The 18,375-nt window shown below is 35.8% G+C and overlaps 1 protein-coding gene across 5 annotated transcripts in view; it reads left to right on the top strand.

Moving 5' to 3' along the window:
* The window catches only part of ADAMTS20 (ADAM metallopeptidase with thrombospondin type 1 motif 20), a 175,399-nt gene that overhangs the window by 56,244 nt on the left and 100,780 nt on the right, over positions 1–18,375 (top strand). For 4 of the 5 annotated variants that reach the window (XM_034645963.1, XM_034645965.1, XM_034645964.1 and 1 more), the window contains exons 8-9: positions 14,852–14,957; positions 16,786–16,932. In XM_034645963.1, the coding sequence (XP_034501854.1) occupies positions 14,852–14,957; positions 16,786–16,932 (253 nt within the window). Of the gene's footprint in view, positions 1–14,851; positions 14,958–15,123; positions 15,257–16,785; positions 16,933–18,375 lie in introns of all 5 variants that reach the window. The other variant, XM_034645966.1, reaches the window with a different exon arrangement.

Raw genomic sequence — 18,375 nt, 5'->3', positions numbered from 1 at the left:
CTGGCCATTTATATTTTCTTTACTCTGAGGAATGAAAGAAATATGACCTATTTTTCCACTGTGGTGTTTGTCATTACTGCTTTTTATTTATTTTTTTTAATTTTAATTTTTTTCCAAGTTTTCATTTAAATTCCAGTTAATATACAATATAATATTAGTTGCAGGTGTAGAATTTAGTGATTCAACACCTCCATATAACACCCAGTGCTCATCACAGAAGTGCACTCCTTAATCCCTGTCAGCTATTTAACCCATCCCAGCCCTCCCCCACCTCCCCTCGGGTAACCATCAGTTTGCTTTCTTTTTTTTTTTTCTTTTATTTATTTTTTTATAATTTTTTATTATGTTAGTCACCATACAGTACATCCCTACATCAGTTTGCTTTCTATAGTTAAGAATCTGTTTCTTGGTTTTCCTTCCCCCCCCCCCACCCTGCATGATCATTTGTTTTGTTTCTTAAATTCCACATATGAATGAGATCTATGGTATTCGCCTTTCTCTGACTTATTTTGTCTAGCACAATGCACTAGCTCCATCCATGTCATTTCAATGGCAAGATTTCATTCTTTTTGATGGTTAGGTAATATTCCATTACCTATATACCATATGTTATGTTATATATGTGATATATAATATATATCAATCACAACTTTTTTATCCACTCATCATTCGATGGACATTTGGGCTCTTTCCATTATTTGGCCATTGTAGATAATGCTGCTATAAACATTGGGGTACATGTATCCCTTTGAATCTGTATTTTCATGTCCTTTGGCTAAATACCTAGTAGGGCAACTGCTGGATCCTAAGGTAGTTCTAGTTTTAACTTTTTGAGGAACCTCCATACTATTTTCCAGAGTGGCTGCACCAGTTTGCATTCCCACCAGCAGTGCAAAAGTGTTCCCCATTCTCTGTGTCTTTGCCAACACCTGTTGTTTCCTGTGTTGTTAATTTTAGTCATTCTGACAGGTGTGAGATGATACCTAATTGTAGTTTTGATTAGAAAAATCTTAAATAAATCTAACCTTATACTTAAAGGAGCTAGAAAAGCAACAAAGTTCAGAATCAGTAGAAGAAAGGAAATAATTAGAACAGAAATAAATGATATAGACACTAAAAACAATAATAGAACAGATCAATGAAACCAGGAGCTGTTTCTTTGAAAAAATTAATAAAATTGACAAGCTCCTAGCCATACTTATCAAAAAGGACCCAAATAAATCACAAACGAAAGGAAATAACCCCACAGAAATACAATAAGAGAATATTATGAAAAACTATGTGCCAACAAATTGGACTGTCTTACTGCTTTTTAGATGTTATTTATAACTTTGTGATACTAAACCCATTTTGGTTTATATGTATTGCAACTACCTTTCAGTAATTTGTTGCTTAGTTTTCATTTCTTTGTGTTATGAAAATGTCTAACAGAACTGAATTTATAGTTGTAGGGTTAACAATTTTGTATTTTAAGAAACCTTCTGTAACTCAGTCTACACATATCCTGTTTTCTTATAAACATTTAAAAATTTGTCCTTTCATGTTTTACTTTCTAAACCATTTGGGATAAAACTAGATAGGTATCTAGTTTTGTTCCTTTTCTATTTGGGTAATCATTTTCCTCAGACCATGCATTGAATAGTTCACCTCCTTTACTTAGAATCTGCAGTGCCATAAAAAATTTATATTTGCACAAGTGCCTGCAAATCATTCCTCCATTCCATTAGTCAATTACTTTCCTAATTAGCCCATGTACCAGTTCAACACTACCAGTTGACCTTAGAACAACACAGTTTGAGCTGCACAGGTCAAATTATATGTAGATTATACATAGATTGATACATAGATTTTTTCCATCAGTGCAGTATTATAAATTATTTTACTTATGATTTTCTTAACATTTTCTTTAGCTTTATTGTAAGAATACAATGTATAATACATATACAAAATGTGTTAGTAACTCTGTTATTCTGGGGAGCAGTAGGCCATTAGTAAAGTTTTTGGGAGGCAACGGTTAATATGCAGATTTCTACTGCACAGGGTTGGTGTCCCTCATTCCCATGTTGTTCAAGAGTCAATTGTATTTTAATACTTATAGCCCTATAATAAGTCCTACTAATTGGTAGGTTGTATACCTTTACCTCATTTTTCTCAAGAGTATTTTTTGGCTATTCTTAGACCTTTATTCTTCCATAAAAATTTTAGATCAGCATTTCAACTCCTTATAAAACAATTATCTGTCTATTTATGTAGGTCTTTTTAAATGTCTTTCAGCAATACATGTTTTCTTTCAAGCCAGTCATGCACAAATTCTGTTACTTTTTTATTGTAAATGGCATAGAATGCTGATTGATAGGAATGCAATAGACTATTTGGTTTATTGATTTTAAAAATTCTAGCTACCTGATTCATCACTCAAAACCTCATAATTTACCTTTTCAATGTAGACAGTTATATCATTTGTGAATTATGGTGTTATCCTTCCTTTTCAATCCTTTTTTTTCCTTACAGCAAGACTTAAACCTCTGTAAAATGTTGAAGAGATGATAGTAGCCTTTTCCTCTGGATTTTAAAGGGAATACTTATAAAGTTACACCGTTAAGAATATTTGCCATAAGTTCTTGGCAGAAAATTTAATACTAGTTTTATGATCCCTAAAAAACATGCTTCCTTTTTTTAAATGAAGTGTAATTGTCATACAACTTTAGTTTCAGTTGTACACTATAGAGATTCAACATTTACATATGTTATGAAATGGTCACCATTAGTTACTATATATCACCACAGTTATGGCAGTATTATCGAGTTTATTCCCTATGCTGTACTTCATGTTTTTGTGACTTATTTTATAAATGGAAGCTTGTACCTTTTACTCCCTCTCACCTATTTCACCCCATCCCCTGCCCCCAACTTTCATGGGCAACTACCAGTTTGTTCCCTGTATTTATCAGACTGTTTGGTTTATTTGTTTTTTTATTTGGTTTATTTGGTTTTATTTGTTTTGTAGGTTCCACATATAGGTATAATCAAATGGTATTTGTATTTCGCTGACTTACTTAGCATAAATATACTCTAGATCCATCTGTGTTGTCACAAGTGGCAAGATTTCATTCTTTATGGTCGGATAATGTTTCATTGTATACTTATATACCACATCTTCTTTATCCATCTATCAGTGGTCTTAGAAATCACATTGTTTCCACATCTTGATTATTGTAAATAATGCTGCAGTGAACATAGGAATGCATATATCTTTTCAAATTAGTGTTTTTGTTTTCAGGTCAATACCCAGAAGTGGAATTGCTGGATCACATGGTATTTCTATTTTTAGTTTTTTGAACCCTCCCATATGCCTTCCGTAGTGGCTGCACCAATTTACATTCCCACTGTATGAGTGCTCCCTGTTCTCTACATCCTTGCCAATACTTGTTTCTTGTCTTTTTGATATTAGCCATTTCTGACTAGTGTGAGGTAATATCTCATTGTGGTTTTGATTTGTGTTTCCCTAATGATTAGTGACATTGAGCATCTTTTCCCGTGTCTGGACATTTGTATGTCGTCTTTGGGGAAATGTCTGTTCAGGTCCTCTGCCCTTCATAATTGGACTGTTATTCTGTTGGAGTTTTTAAAAAATATTTTGGATATCAACCCCTTATCGATTTGGTGCAGATTCAGTAGGTTACCTTTTCATTTTGTTCATGGTGCCTTCACTATGCAAAAGCTTTGTAGTTTGATGTAGTCCCAATTGTTTTTGCTTTTCCTGTCCTTGCCTAAGGAGACAGACCCAAAAAAATATTGCTAAGACTGATATTTCAGAGTTTACTGCTTTTGTTTTAGGAGTTTTATAGTTTCAGGTCTTAAATTTAGTTCTTTGTTCCATTTCAAGTTTTTGTGTATGGTGTGTAAAAGTGGTGTGGTTTCATTTTTTTGCATGTAGCTGACCAGCTTGACCAGTTTTCCCAGCACCATTTATAGAAGAGACTGCCCTTCCCCATTATGTATACTTGCCTTATTTTGTTAAAGATTGGCCATAAAAGTGTGGGTTACTTCAGAGCTCTCCTGGTTTTTGTGCCAGTACAAACTGTTTTTATACTGTAGTTTTGGAGTATAGTTTGGAATCTGGGTGTGTGATACCTTCAGCTTTGTTTTTCTTTCTCAAGATTGCTTTGGCTATTTCAGGTCTCTTGCAGTTTCATACAAATCTTTGGATTGTTCTAGTTCTGTGAAAAATATTGACCTTTTGATAGGCATTGCATCAAATCCAAAGATTGCTTTGGGTAGTATGGATATCTTAATATTAATTTTGCCAATTCATGAGTATAGTATATATTTCCATTGTATCATCTTCAATTTGTTTTTCAGTGCTTTCTAGTTTTCAGAGTACAGGTTACTTGTTAAATTTCACCTCTTGGTTAAATGTATTCCTAGCTATTTTATTTTTCCTAAAACTGTAAATGAGATCATTTTCCCAATTTCTCTGCTACTTTGCTATTAGTGTAAAGAAACACAGTAGATTTCTATATATTAATTTTGTATTCTGCAACATTATCAAATTCAGTTAATCTAATACTTTCTGGTGGACTTGGATGCCTTTTATTTCTTGAAATGTCAGAGTGCTATGGCTAGGAGTTCTAGTACTGTGTTGAGTGAAAGTTGAGAGTGGACATCCTTGTCTTGTTCCTGATCTTACGGGAAAAGCTTTCAGTTTTTCATCATTGAGTGTGATGTTAGCTATAGATTTGTCATATATGGCATATATGAACATATTGCAGTATGTTCCCTCTATATCCATTTGAGTTTCTGTCGTCAGTGGGTGTTGACTTTTGCCAAATGATTTTCTGCACGTATCAAGTTGATTTTTATCCTTTATTCACAAATCAACATGATACATTAAAAAATATTGAGCTGTCTATACATCTCTGGAAAAAAATCCCACTTGTGGTAAATGATCCTTTTTAATATATTGTTAAATTTGGTTTATTAATATTTTGTTGAGGAATTTTCCATCTATATTCATCAGGGATATTGGCCTGTAATTTCTTTTGTGTGTTTGTGTGTGTGTGTGTGTGTGTGTGTGTGTGTGTGTGTCTTCGGTTTTGGTATTAGGGTAATTCTAGTCTCATAGAATGTACTTGGAAATGTTCCTCCTCCTCCAATTTGTTCAGAATAGTTTGATAAAGGATAGGTATTAACTTTAAATTATTTGATAAATTGCACCTGTGAAGCCATCTGGTCCTGGACTTCTGTTTGGGAGTTTTTTTGATTACTGATTTTAATCACTAGTAATTGGTCTGCTCAAATTCTATTTCTTCCTGATTCAGTCTTGGTGGGTTTTTTCCTAGGGATTTATACCTTTCATGTAGATTATCCAGCTTGTGGCATATCTTTTGTGGTAGTCTCTTCAAGTCTTTTGTGTATCTGTGGTATTGGTTGTAATCTCTCTTGAATTTCTGATTGAGTCCTCTTTTTCTTGATGCGGTTGGCTGAAGGTTTATGAAATTCGTCTTTTCAAAGAACCAGCTCTTGGTTTCATTAGCCTTTCCTATTTTTCTGTCTCTATTTCATTTATTTGCACTCTGATTTTTATTTTCTGCCTTATAAGTCTGGGCTTTGTTCTTCTCTAGTTTTTTTAGGTATAAGATTGGATAGTCTTACTTTTTTCCTATTTCATAAGGTGGTAGGCCTGGCCTGTATTGCTATGAACTTACGTTTTAGAACTGCTTTTGCTGTGTCCCAAAGAATTTGGGCCATTGTGTTTTCATTTTTCTCCGTGTATTTTTTTATTTCCACTTTGATTTCTTTGGCCCATTGGTTGTTTAGTAGTGTATTGATTAGCCTCCAAATTTTTGTGTTTTTTTCTCCCCAGGTTTTTTCCTTGTGATTTAGTTTGGTTGTTCATATCATTGTGGTGAGAAAAGATGCTTGATATGATTTCAGTCTCCCTAAATTCCTTAAGGCTTGCTTTGTGGCTTAGCATATGACATATCTTGCAGAATGTGGCATGTGCACTTGAAAAGAATGTGTATTCTGGTTTTGGATGTAATGTTCTGTGTATATCTGTTAAGTCCTTCAGTTCTAATGTGCCATTGAAAGCCGCCGTTCACTGGTTTTCTCTCTGAATGATCTAGCCATTGATGTAAGTAGTGTGTTAAAGTCTCCTACAATTAATTAATTACTATCAGTTTCTCCCTCTAGGTCTGTTAATATTTGCATTGTGTATTTAGGTGTTCCCATGTTGGGTGCACAGATATTTACAAATATTATATCCTTTTAGATCGACCCCTTTATCATTATGTAATACTCTTCTTTGTCTTTTGTTACTCTTTGTTTTATTTAAATTCGGTTAGCCAATTTGTAGTACATCATTAGTTTCAGATGTAGTTCTCAATAATTTATCAGTTGCATATACACATCCAGTGCTCATCACATCATGTGCCCTCCTTAACGCCCACCCCCCACCCAACTCCCCTCCAACAACCCTCAGTTTGTTTCTTATACTTAAGCATCTCTCATGGTTTTTCTCCCTCTTTGATGACTTCCCATTCAGTTAGTTTTTGTTTTAAAGTCTGTTTTGTCTCATAAGTATCGCTACCCTAGCTTTTTTTCCCCCCACTTCCAATTGCATGGAATATGTTTTTACATCTCTTCACTTTGAGTCTGTATGTGTCCTTAGGTCCGGATTGTCTTTTGTAGGCAGCAAATAGGTTTTACTTGTTATTCATTCAGTCACCTGATGTCTTTGGAGCACTCAATCCATTTTCATTTAAGGTAATTATTGATAGGTATATACTTACTGCCATTTTGTTATCTTTTTTTTTTTTGGTTGTTTGGTAGTTCTTCTCTGTTCCTTTCTTTCTCTCTTCACTTGTGATTTGATGACTTTCAGTGTTACGCTTGGATTCCTTTCTCTTTTGTGTGTGTATTATCTATTACAGGTTTTTGATTTGTGGTTACTATGAGTTTTATATATAACATCCTATATATATAGCAGTATTTTAAGTTAGTTGCTTAAATTCAAGGACATTCTTTTTTTTTTTTTTAAAGATTTTACTTATTTATTCGACAGAGATAGAGACAGCCAGCGAGAGAGGGAACACAAGTAGGGGAAGTGGGAGAGGAAGAAGCAGGCTCATAGCGGAGGAGCCTGATGTGGGGCTCGATCCCAGAGCACCGGGATCACGCCCTGAGCCGAAGGCAGACGCTTAACGACTGCGCCACCCAGGCGCCCCAAATTCAAGGACATTCTAAACTCCATTTTACTCCCTCATACTCCATGCTTTATGTATTTGATGTCATGTTATTTTAATCTTTTATTTTTTGTATCCCTTAACTATAAAGTTGATTTTACTGCTTTTGTCTTTTAACCTTCAGAGTAGCTTTCTAAGTGATTGCTCTACTACTTTGTAAGACCAGTTTAGTGGTGATAAACTTTTTTGTTCTGGGAAACTCTCTCTCTCCTTCAATTCTAAATGATAACCTTGTTTGGTATAAGGTATTATTGGTTGTAGGTTTTTTTTTCCTTTCATCACTTCGAATATATCATGCTATTACCTGCTGAACTGAGCAAAGTTTTTGCAGAAACATCAGCTGTTAATTTAATGGGTGTCCTCTTGTACGTTAACTAGTTTTTCTTCTGCTGTTCTTTAACTTTACACATTTTAATTATTATGTGTTTGGGTGTAGACTTCTTCGGGTTCATCTTGTTTGAGGCTACATGCTTCATGGACCTGGATGTGTTTCCTTCCTCAGGTTAGGGAAGTTTTCTGCTATTTCTTCAAATAAGTTTTCTAACCCTTTCTCTTTCTGGGACCCCAAAATGCAAATGTTAGTACACTTGATGTTGTCTTAGAGGCCTCTTAACCTATCCTCAGTTTTTAAGTTCTGTTTTCTTTTGCTGTTCAGCTTGGATGATTTCCACTACCCTGTCTTCCAGATTGCTGATTCATTCTTCATCCGCTAATATGTTGATTCCCTTTACTGTATTTTTCATTTCAGTTATTCTTCCATTTTGACTGGTTCCTTTTTATATTTTTATCTCTTGGTTGAAGTTCTGAGTTCATCTTTTCTGAAGTCTGATGACCATTACTTTGAGCTCTTTATCTGGTAGATTGCTTATCTCCATTTCATTTGGTTCTTTTTCTGAGGTTTTTATCTTGTTCTCTCGCTCGGAAAATTTTTCTGTCTCGTCATTTTGTCTGATTTTCTGTGTTTGTGTATTAGGTAGGTCAGCTACATCTATTGGTGTTAAAGGTATTGTCCTTTTGTAGAAGGCAGCCTATGCATCCCAGAAGTATAGTCCCCCCTGTCACTAGAGCTAGATGCTCCAGTGGTGTCCTTTGTGTGAAGTGCATGCACCCTACTGTTTAGTCCACAACTGCTGTGGGTGTACCAGTGGGTGAGGCTGGCCTGTGGCATGATGGTTATAATACCTGGCTATCCCTGCTGTGGGCACACTAGCGTGGGCTGTGGGCTGGCCCCTGGTATGGCTGGCTGATAGGCCTGATTGCTGTTGTGTGCTAGTCAGTATGATTAGAACCCAGTGTGGTTGGTTCCAGCTGTTGTAGGTGTGCTGTTGGACAGGGCTGGTATCCTACACTGGCATGGGGGTCGCTTTGGAAGATCACTGGACCTACAAGGTTGCCCACTGGGTGTGGTGGGGTGGGAGCCACTGTGGAAGAGTACTTGTCAGCGTGAGTGTGTTAGGTCCACAGAGGAATGTGGGGGAGAGTGTGTGTGTGGTATGGGTGTTGCTAGCAAGGTATATGGAGAGTGTCAGAACTGGTGCCTGCCAGCATCAGGCTAACTAGGCTGAAGGAGGGCTAGGAAATATTGCCCACCAAAGCTTGTGTTCCTGGAGAAAGTTCCTATAGATTCCTTCCCCTTTGGCACATAAGTTAGTAAACAAAATCTCCTTCATGTACGGCCCAGGTGCTTTTCAAACTGCTGCCTCTGTGTTGGGTCTTAGAGTGAGTGAGTGAGATTGTGTGTGGGTCCTTTAAGAGCAGAGGTCCTGCTGATTTTCAAAGCCAGACAAGGAGGCTCATCTTCCTGGTGTCTATCTTCAAGGTGGGAGGGAGTGCCTCATGTGGCGCTTGAAATCCTCACTCCTCAAGGAGGAGCCCTGTACCTGTGATATTCCTCCTGCTTGTGGGTTGCCTTCCTAGGAATTTGGTTCCCAGTAAGCCTGTATCGGTGCCCCTCCTACCCTTCTCAATGTGGCTCTTTCTTCATAACTTTAGCTTTGAAATTGCTGTTCCAATAGTCTTTAGGTTGTTGTTGGGGAGTTCCTTGATGTGTCTGTGGGAGGGAATGAGCTCAGCGTCTTCCTACTCCTTCATTCCCCCTTGCCCAGGCATGTGCTTTCTTTTCTTAAATGGTTTTATTTTTGCAGACATGGATACGAGTATTTACTTAAACCAGTAAATTCGTTTTATAGATTTTCTAATGCTATGCCAATCTTGATGAGGATTTTTTTTTTTTTAAAACACAGATTCTGTTCCATGGGTGTATTTTCAGGAGTGAAATGACCTTTTATCATATTTGTCTAATTTTGATATGAGGTTTTATTCACCTTATAGAACTGGTCAGAGTATACCACTATTTTTATTCTCTGGAAAATTTATGTAATATTTTAAATCTATATCTTGAAAGCTTAGGTGATCCCACCTAATGAACCATCTGTTTCATGGGTTTTTTTGTTTGTTTTGTAGGTTTTTTGGGAAAATTTTTTAACTCTGTAATTTCTCCAATGGTAATCAGACTATGTTTTTTATCTTCTTGAACGTATTTTTTTTTTAAGAGTTTATTTATTTGACACAGTGAGGGCAAGCAAGGGGAGGGGCAGGCAAAGGAAGAAGCAGGCTCCCTGCTGAGCAAGGAGGCCAACATGGGGCTTGATCCCAGGACCCTGGGATCATGACCTAAGCTGAAGGCAGACACTTGACTGACTGAGCCACCCAGGCGCCCCTTCTCAAATGTATTTTAAAAAGTACTAGTTACTATATATTTAATTATTAGTAATAATTCTTATTAGCTTAAATTTTCATAACATTTTTCCTTTATTTTTTATTGAAGTACAGTTAATGTTATGTTCGTTTCAGGTGTATAACATACTGATTTGGCAATTCTATACATTACTCAGTGTTCATCACAATAAGTGTAGTCACTGTCACCTTAAGATATTATTACAATATTATTGACTATATTCCCTATCCAGTGTACTTACCATCTCTGTGACTTATTTTGTAACTGGAAGTTTGTACCTCTTAATCCCTCTTCATCTGTTTCACCCATCCCCTCATCTGCCTCCCTTCTGGCAACTTCCAGTTCTCTGTACTGAAGAGTATATTGTTTTTCAGAGTCCAAATATTAGTGAAATCCTATCATATTTCTCTCTGACTTAGCGTAATACATTCTAGGTCCATCCATATTGTTGCAAATGGCAAGATTTTATTTTTTTATGACCAAGTAATATTCCATTGTATATATACACCCATATGTACATTTTATCCATTCACCTATCAAAGGATATGAATTGCTTCCATATCCCGGCTATTGTAAATAATGCTGCAGTAAACATAGGGGTATGTATATCTTTTTGGATTTTTTTTTTGTGTGTTTTTGTTTTCTTTGGGTAAATACCCAGTAACGGAAATTACTAGGTCATACTGTATTTCTCTTAATTTTTGGAGGACCCTCCATATTGTTTTTCACAGTGGTAGTACCAGTTTACCTTTCCACTAACAGTGCATGAGTGTTCCCTTTTCTTCACATTCTTGCCAACTCCTATTATTTCTTGTCTTTTTGATACCAGCCATTTTGACTAAGGTGTGAGGTGATATCGCATTATGGTTTTGATTTGCATTTCCCTGATGGTTAGTGGTGTTGCACATATTTTCATGTGTCTGTTGGCCATCTGTATGTCTTCTTTGGAAAAATGTCTATTTAGGTCCTCTGCCCATTTGTTAATTGGATTGTTTTTTGAGTTAAGTTCTTTATATATTTTTGATATTAATCCCTGTTGGATATATCATTTGCAAATATCTTATTCAGTAGGTTTTCTTTTCATTTTGCTAATGGAGTCCTTTGCTGTGCAGAAGTTTTTTATTTTGGTGTAAGTCCTAATAGTTTAGTTTTGCTTTTGTTTCCCTTGCCTCAGGAAACCTGTCCAGATGGCCATAAACCCATTGCTAAGGCTGATACCTAAGAGATGATTGCCTGTGATTTCATTTAGGAGTCTTATGGTTTGAAATCTCACATTTAGGTCTTTAATCCATTTTGAATTTATTTTTGTGTATGGTGTAAGGACGTGGTCCAGTTTCATTCTTTCCATGTAGCTTTCCCGTTTTGTTAGCGCCATTTACTGAAGAGACCATCTTTTCCCCATTTATTTTCTTGCCTCCTTATAGATTGCCCATAAGAGTGTGGGTTTATTTCTGGGCTCTCTATCCTGTTCTATTGATTTGTCTATGGTTTTTTGTTTTTGTTTCTTTGTGTTTGTGTGTGTGTGTGTGTGTGTGTGTGTGTGTGTGTGTGTGTCAGTGCCATACTCTTTCGATTACTCTAGTTTTGTAGTGTAGCTTGAAATCTGGGATTATGAAACCTCCAGCTTTATTCTTCTTTCCCTGAAAGCATTTAGGGGGGGCAGGGCAGAGAGAGAGAGAAAATCTTAGCAGGCTCCATGCCCAGAGAAGAGCCCAACATGGGGCTTGATCTCACAACCCTGAGATCATAACCTGAGCCAAAATGAAAGTCGGGTGCTTAACTGACTGAGCCACCTAGGTGCCCCATCTCTCTTGTCTTTTTGCTGACAGTTATTCTAACAGGTGTAGAGTGTGGTTTTGATTTACATTTCCCTGATGATTAGTGATATTGAGCATTTTTTTCCCTATGTTTGTTGACCATTTGTAGGTCTTCTTTTGAGATTTGTATCCTTAATAATATTGACATGTCTATTAATATGTAATGCTAATGAATAATTAAACTTTTTGAAGTTAGATGCTTAACAGACTGAGCCACCCAGGCACCCCTGAAATCATTCATTAATGTAATGATAATAATAGCTGACCTGAGTGCTTACTATATATCTTAAACTATTATAAGGTTTTATGTGATTTAACTCATTTAACCTTTGCAGCAAACCTACGAAGTAAGAACAACTTTCAGTTCATAGATGAGAATAAATAATTTGCCCAAGGCTGCACAACTTGTATTAACACAGGTATTAGTATTTTATTTTCTCTTCCAAAATATGAAAAAAAAAATCACAGATATCTTGCTATATATGTTATCTTTTGTAGATATCATTGTCCCAGTCTCTGAGCCCTTTTTGCAAAGTATGTTGAAAAATGGTTTTCATTCTTTAAAATGGCTAGATTGGGTGACTCTGTGCAGTTCCTTGAACTTCCAAACACAGGGAACCTGTAACAGATTTGGGCCCATTCTACTATATTCTTTTACCAACCACTTTTATAGAACCCAATATCAGCTCGAGTGAATTTAGGCACAAACCATCAGTTAGCTTCCCGGTGCCATAATGTTATGTATTCACTTTGACTTGTTGTTGCCTGTTTATGGGCATATTTGAGTTGGGTCTTTAACTGTATACAATGCATATTTCCCTGGATCTGTTACGTGATTAAAACGTTTAGCTTGGAATATATTCATCTTAAAGCATGAAACTTAAAGTTTGGGTGATAATAGTCTTTTGAAATATCTACATAGTCCTGGGGCCCCTGGGTGGCTCAGTTGTTAAGCATCTGGCTTTGGCTCAGGTCATGAACCCAGGGTCCTGGGATCGAGCCCTGCATCGGGCTCCCTGCTCAGCGGGACGCCTGCTTCTCCCTCTCCCACTCCCCCTGCTTGTGTTCCCTCTCTCGCTGTCTCTCTGTCAAATAAATAAGTAAAATCTTAAAAAAAAAAAAACCTACATAGTCCTGAAAATGAATGTATGGAAATTGAGCCATTTAACAGATTGAAAATACTAAAGAAGGCACGGGAATAGCAAGATATTCAATACAAATGTGTTTAATTTTAACTTCTAAAGGAGAGATATAAAATTGACCAAAATTGACTAAAAAAAATTACACATACAAGTAGGAAGTCATACTTTAGGAAAACAATTCTTTCATATTTGGGACAGAAGATTGTTAAATAATATTATTTTTTTCCCTTGCTCATTTTTGGCCTTAATTGTAACTAAGAAAATGCTTTTGGGAGGACCTTTGCCCAAGCCATCCCTTTAACTGTGTGTTCAGAAAGAGATTGAATACTTTTTTTGTTTATTAAAATAAAAGTGTTGGTGATTGAACTTATTAGTCTGAACTTTTTCCAGCATTTTTAGATTCCTCAGTTCAACGTTTTTTAAAACACAACAAAAACATTCTCATTGTTAGGAAATTTACCTTAATGCTAGGAAAATGTCCATGCTTTTCAGCTTTATGAAAAGAATACAGAGGAATATAGAGCTAAAGCATAGTAGTTAATACAGGTCTACTCTATATTAAGAAATTTCCAAATGCAAAAACTTTCCAGTAAGCAACTGGTTATATATGAAAAATTCTGCTTTTTTATGAAAGGAATTGTCCTAGGAGAGCAGATAATTTATAAGAAAATACTGAAGGATAATAGTGGGAAAAACTGTGCCATTAAGGTAAATAAATGCCAACTGAGTTGATGGACTATAGATTCTTGTAAGGAATATTTATTTTCAATTTCTTATTCTGGATTATTTTAAAGGACTCTATCAGCTGTAATTTTTGTCTTTGCTTTCCAGTCAGTTCATACTATGTCTTTCAGCAGCACATTGGCACTGCATGATATTCTGTATATTAAAAAGTGAATAGATCTTAATAGGATACATATTCTAAAATATTAAAAAAATTATTGGGTGCCTTTAATATGTCAATCTTTTTATTCAACATATATTAGATGCCAGGTGCTAATCTATGCACTTAACATATAATCACTCAATTATAGGTACATAATTGTATACGGCCTCAAAACTTTAAATATTAAAGTAAATTCATTAATTTATAGTGTTCTGTGCTATTTTCTATATTCTTTTACCAATTTAAACACTCATCGCCTTTTCTAGTATCCACACTAATGTTGCCTAAAATTTCATCCTTCCTTTAACAAATACTTTTTTCCCCCTTCCTTTTTTTAAACAATTATTCACCCCATATTTTGAGTTATTTTCATCAGTAAAAGAATCCAGGAATTGGCAAAAAGATTTCAATTGCAGATAAATCCTTCTGTTCTTTTTTTCCTTCACCTTATAAAATATTTGTGATACTAACAGCCAACTCTGCATCCCTCTCTAAGTAGTAATGCCAATAGTAAATGCATTAAAATTTAGTTCTTTATAGATGTGGTTCATATATACAATGGAATATTACTCAGCCATCAGAGGATGAATACCCACCATTTGCATCAACATGGATGGAACCGGAGGGGATTATTCTGAAATAAGTCAAGCGGAGAAAGACAATATCATATGGTTTCACTCGTATGTGGAACATAAGGAATAGCATGGAGAACCATAGGGGAAGGGAGGGAAATCTGAAGGGGGAGAAATCAGAGAGGGAGACGAACCATGAGAGACTATGGACTCCAGGAAACAAACTGAGGGTTGCAGAGGGGAGGGGGTAACAGGGTGATGGGTATTAAGGTGGGCACATGTTGTGATGGGCACTGGGTGTTATACACAACTAGTGAATCGTTGAACACTACATTGAAAACTGATGCTGTACTATGTGGTAGGTAACTGAACATAATAAAAAAATTTTTTTTAAATTTCTTTATGATTTGATGTTTCCCCATTTTGAAATACAAACATGAAATTTTTCAGGCTTAGCAGAATTAGGTACCCTGTGTGATCCTTTACGGAGCTGCTCTATTAGTGAAGAAAATGGACTCAGTGCTGCCTTTACCATAGCCCATGAGCTTGGGCATGTGTAAGTACCTTCGACCTCAGTAGTGTGCTTTTTATTAATCATTGCACAGAATGCCTGAAATTCCATCTTCAATTGAGTAATTAGCAGCTTTATGTCTTTAAAAATACTGTTAGTGTAATTTTCATCCCTGAAATGCTAACTCTGGCTCTTTTGTGATCTATGTTAGGTCAGACAGGCTGCACAGATCAACAGACTAAGCAAAGAACTAGAACTTGGGAATTCTTTTATTTCATTTACTGTATTGGATTACATGACAAGCACTTCTGGCCTCTATCCCTTGTTATCCCATACATGACCAGGTACTGTCCTCTTCCATCTTATGGGAGGGCCTGCCGGGGCTTCTGGTTCTGGGGAACTCCCGGTAATATTTGTAATATACCAACTCACTTGTTGCTCTTATAGCTCAGAGCCCCAGCAGAGAATGTGGCATGTGGGAATTTCTTAATCATTAAAAGATTTTTTTAAAGTTATTTCTCCAGCTTCATAGATGTTGTTCTTTGGTTTCGGTTTTGTTTTTTTGTAAAAATCAGGGGTTCTATCTGTTCCTGCATTATTAAAAATTCTACTGGGGTTCTACGCTCTAAGAATAGAGGCCATAATTCCCTGTGATAGCCTCAGAGCTTCCATGGAAAGTCAGAAACTCCTACAAACTCATCCTCTGAAAGGGATTCCATATGTGTACCCCCAGCACTCCTGGGATTTCTTGTTTATATGCTAATAAGGAATTGGGGCTAGAGTTGCCTCTTTTAGTTTGACTACATTTTCTTTTCCTGGTCATGCTTTACATCATTAGAGTAATCAGGAATAGTTTCAAGTGGAAATCATTTTTTTTTTTTTAAATTAGTGCGTCTTCAGTTCCCTTTTAGCACGGTTATGTTTCATGATTGTCAGCAAGGAGCATACTCAAATTGTTGAAATGGGGATAGGATCATGAGCTTACCTGAGGGCTGTAGTTGCCTTGCAACAGCATCTGGAAAGCACTATTAGCTTGTTTCCAAGGCTACTAACTAATGGAAAACTGTTCTTGCAGAGACTACCATCTTAGCCATTTATTTTCTTCCTGAAAAACTCTTTAGGTGTCTTTAGAATATGGGTAAGTAGTTTAATTAAAAGACTGATTTTTAAGTACAAATCTCAGCAGGCAAAGAGCTGAGCTAGGTGGTTTCAGTGTTCCTTCTAAATGCAAGTTCATACTTAGGTCCTCAAAAGAATGCATAGGCTCTGTTGCTGGCCAGCTAATTATTGAATATCATTGCTCTTAGGAAGATTTGGTTGCCCTTTAGGAACATTTTTGTTATTCCAGTTCTATCAATAATCACGTACTGAGTATAGACCAGAAACAGTACTTAGGCTGTTTCATATAAAACAGATGGATACTATAGAATGATAAGGAATTAGGGATTAAAGAAGTTTTGATACTGTAGTAATAGTCAGTGATCTGCAAACTAGTGTGGTATCACTTTGATGTAACCTACCTACACACATGTCTTAGGATATGCATGCTGAAACCTGCAAGTATTTATGTGAATGCTATATCCATATCGTGATGAGGTGAGCCAGAGTCCACATATTTTGATTGTTTGGACTCACATGCCAAATCAGTAGGCTGTGCTACTGATCAAAGTTATAATCTACTGTTTCTCAGATCATGTGCTTCTAAACATGAGGATAACCTTGGTTTTATAATGTTTTATGGGAGAGATCAAGAGTATAAATTTTGATGTGATTGGACTTACCTGTATTTTACCTTATAAGGAGAAGAGATCTGTTACTAATGTTATATTCATATTTTCATATTCTTTTTTTAAGTGTTTATTTTTATTTTTAGATTTAATGTTCCACATGATGATAGTTTTAAATGTAAAGAAACTGGAATTAAACATCAATATCATGTAATGGCTCCAACTTTAAATTACCACACAAGTCCTTGGACCTGGTCAAAATGTAGTCAGAAATATATCACTGAATTCCTAGAGTAAGTCTGAAATTATATTACTTTAGTTAAATAAGGAAACATTTATGAGACTATAGAATTTGAAATTTGTATGTTCTTTTAAAGTGGTTCAATTTCTTTTTAGTTTTTCTGTTTAAATTTAAGTGTACTTTGTACAATGCGCTTTTAAAAACAAGGAAAGAGTTGTATATACATATTTCACTCCTAAAATACTTTGGCGGGGGAGGGGGGGTCAGGTCAGACCTAACTATCCTCTTTTTGTTTTTTGGTTTTTGTTTGTTTGTTTGTTTTAACAGTTTAGGTGCTCTAATTAGGATTGCTCCTTTTCAAGGGGAGCCCTGAGATTCACAGCTTCCTTGTGTATATTTGCATTTTTTTCAGAAGCTACTGGGTAATATTTTGAGAAGAGTTTGAGTGGCTCATGTTTGAGGTGCCTTTGAAGGACGGACAATAGCTAAAGTCAAACTATACACATTCCCAGTAGCTCTGTACAGCCAGACAGATGTGGAGTCTATATGTTTACATATTCTTTTGGAGGATTTTCCTAGGTCTGAAGAAAGGAGGCAGATCCAGACTTTTTGCCTTGTCTCTCCATCTCCCACCAGGTTTCTTTACTTCCCACTTTTATTCAAATGATATTTCTATCATAGTTACTGAAAGTTGCCAAAAGGCAAGGCCAAGCTCTTTCCGGGGATTTTTTTTTTTTTTGGTATAAATGCGATATTTATTTCTTATACATATTATAATCACCAATCTATGCAGTTTCTGGTTACGTCTCTTTATGAGAATTGTGGGAGTAAATAAAACCATGCTTTGGAATATATGTTCATAAATATATCCCCAAATTATCAGTGATTATTTATCCTTGTATGGGGAGTTGATTTAAAAGGATAATACACAGTTGCTGATCTCTACGTGATTGCATATAGCTTTGTTCAACAGCTGAGATATTGATTAACAATATTAGTGGATGTATTTATTTTTGAAAGGGGTTAACGGGACTCTCTCCAATGGGAATTTTAAAAAAAATGTGTGTTTTTTTTAAGTTTATATGTTCATTTTTGGACAAAATTTAATATCTTTGTAGCCAGTAAAAATTTCTAAATTTTTAAATTATGACAATGGAACACTTTCTACTTTTTTGGAACAAATTGTTTTTTAACCCAATTGGAATAGTTGAACATTTTCAGTTTCTTGTACACTAGATACTGCATTACAAACTAGGAGTAATAAACACAAGTTTCCCCTGCTATTTACCACTTCTATAAGTCCTTTATACATATACTCTCATAGCAACTTGCAAGGTGATCAGTATCACTGTTAATACAGATGAGGAGACTCAGGCTCAGGGAAGTTAATTTGTCCACAGCCATGCATCCTGGGAAGTGGTAGAACCAAGACGCAAACTCTACCTCTTTAAAGTGGAGACAGCGTAACGCTTACTGAAATTCCTTCGTTTTGTTG

The sequence above is a fragment of the Ailuropoda melanoleuca genome, chromosome 16, assembly GCF_002007445.2.
Source record: "Ailuropoda melanoleuca isolate Jingjing chromosome 16, ASM200744v2, whole genome shotgun sequence".
Lineage (NCBI taxonomy): Eukaryota > Metazoa > Chordata > Mammalia > Carnivora > Ursidae > Ailuropoda > Ailuropoda melanoleuca.
Note: the sequence above shows the minus strand (reverse complement) of the source record. Positions and strands in the feature narration are given on the sequence as shown.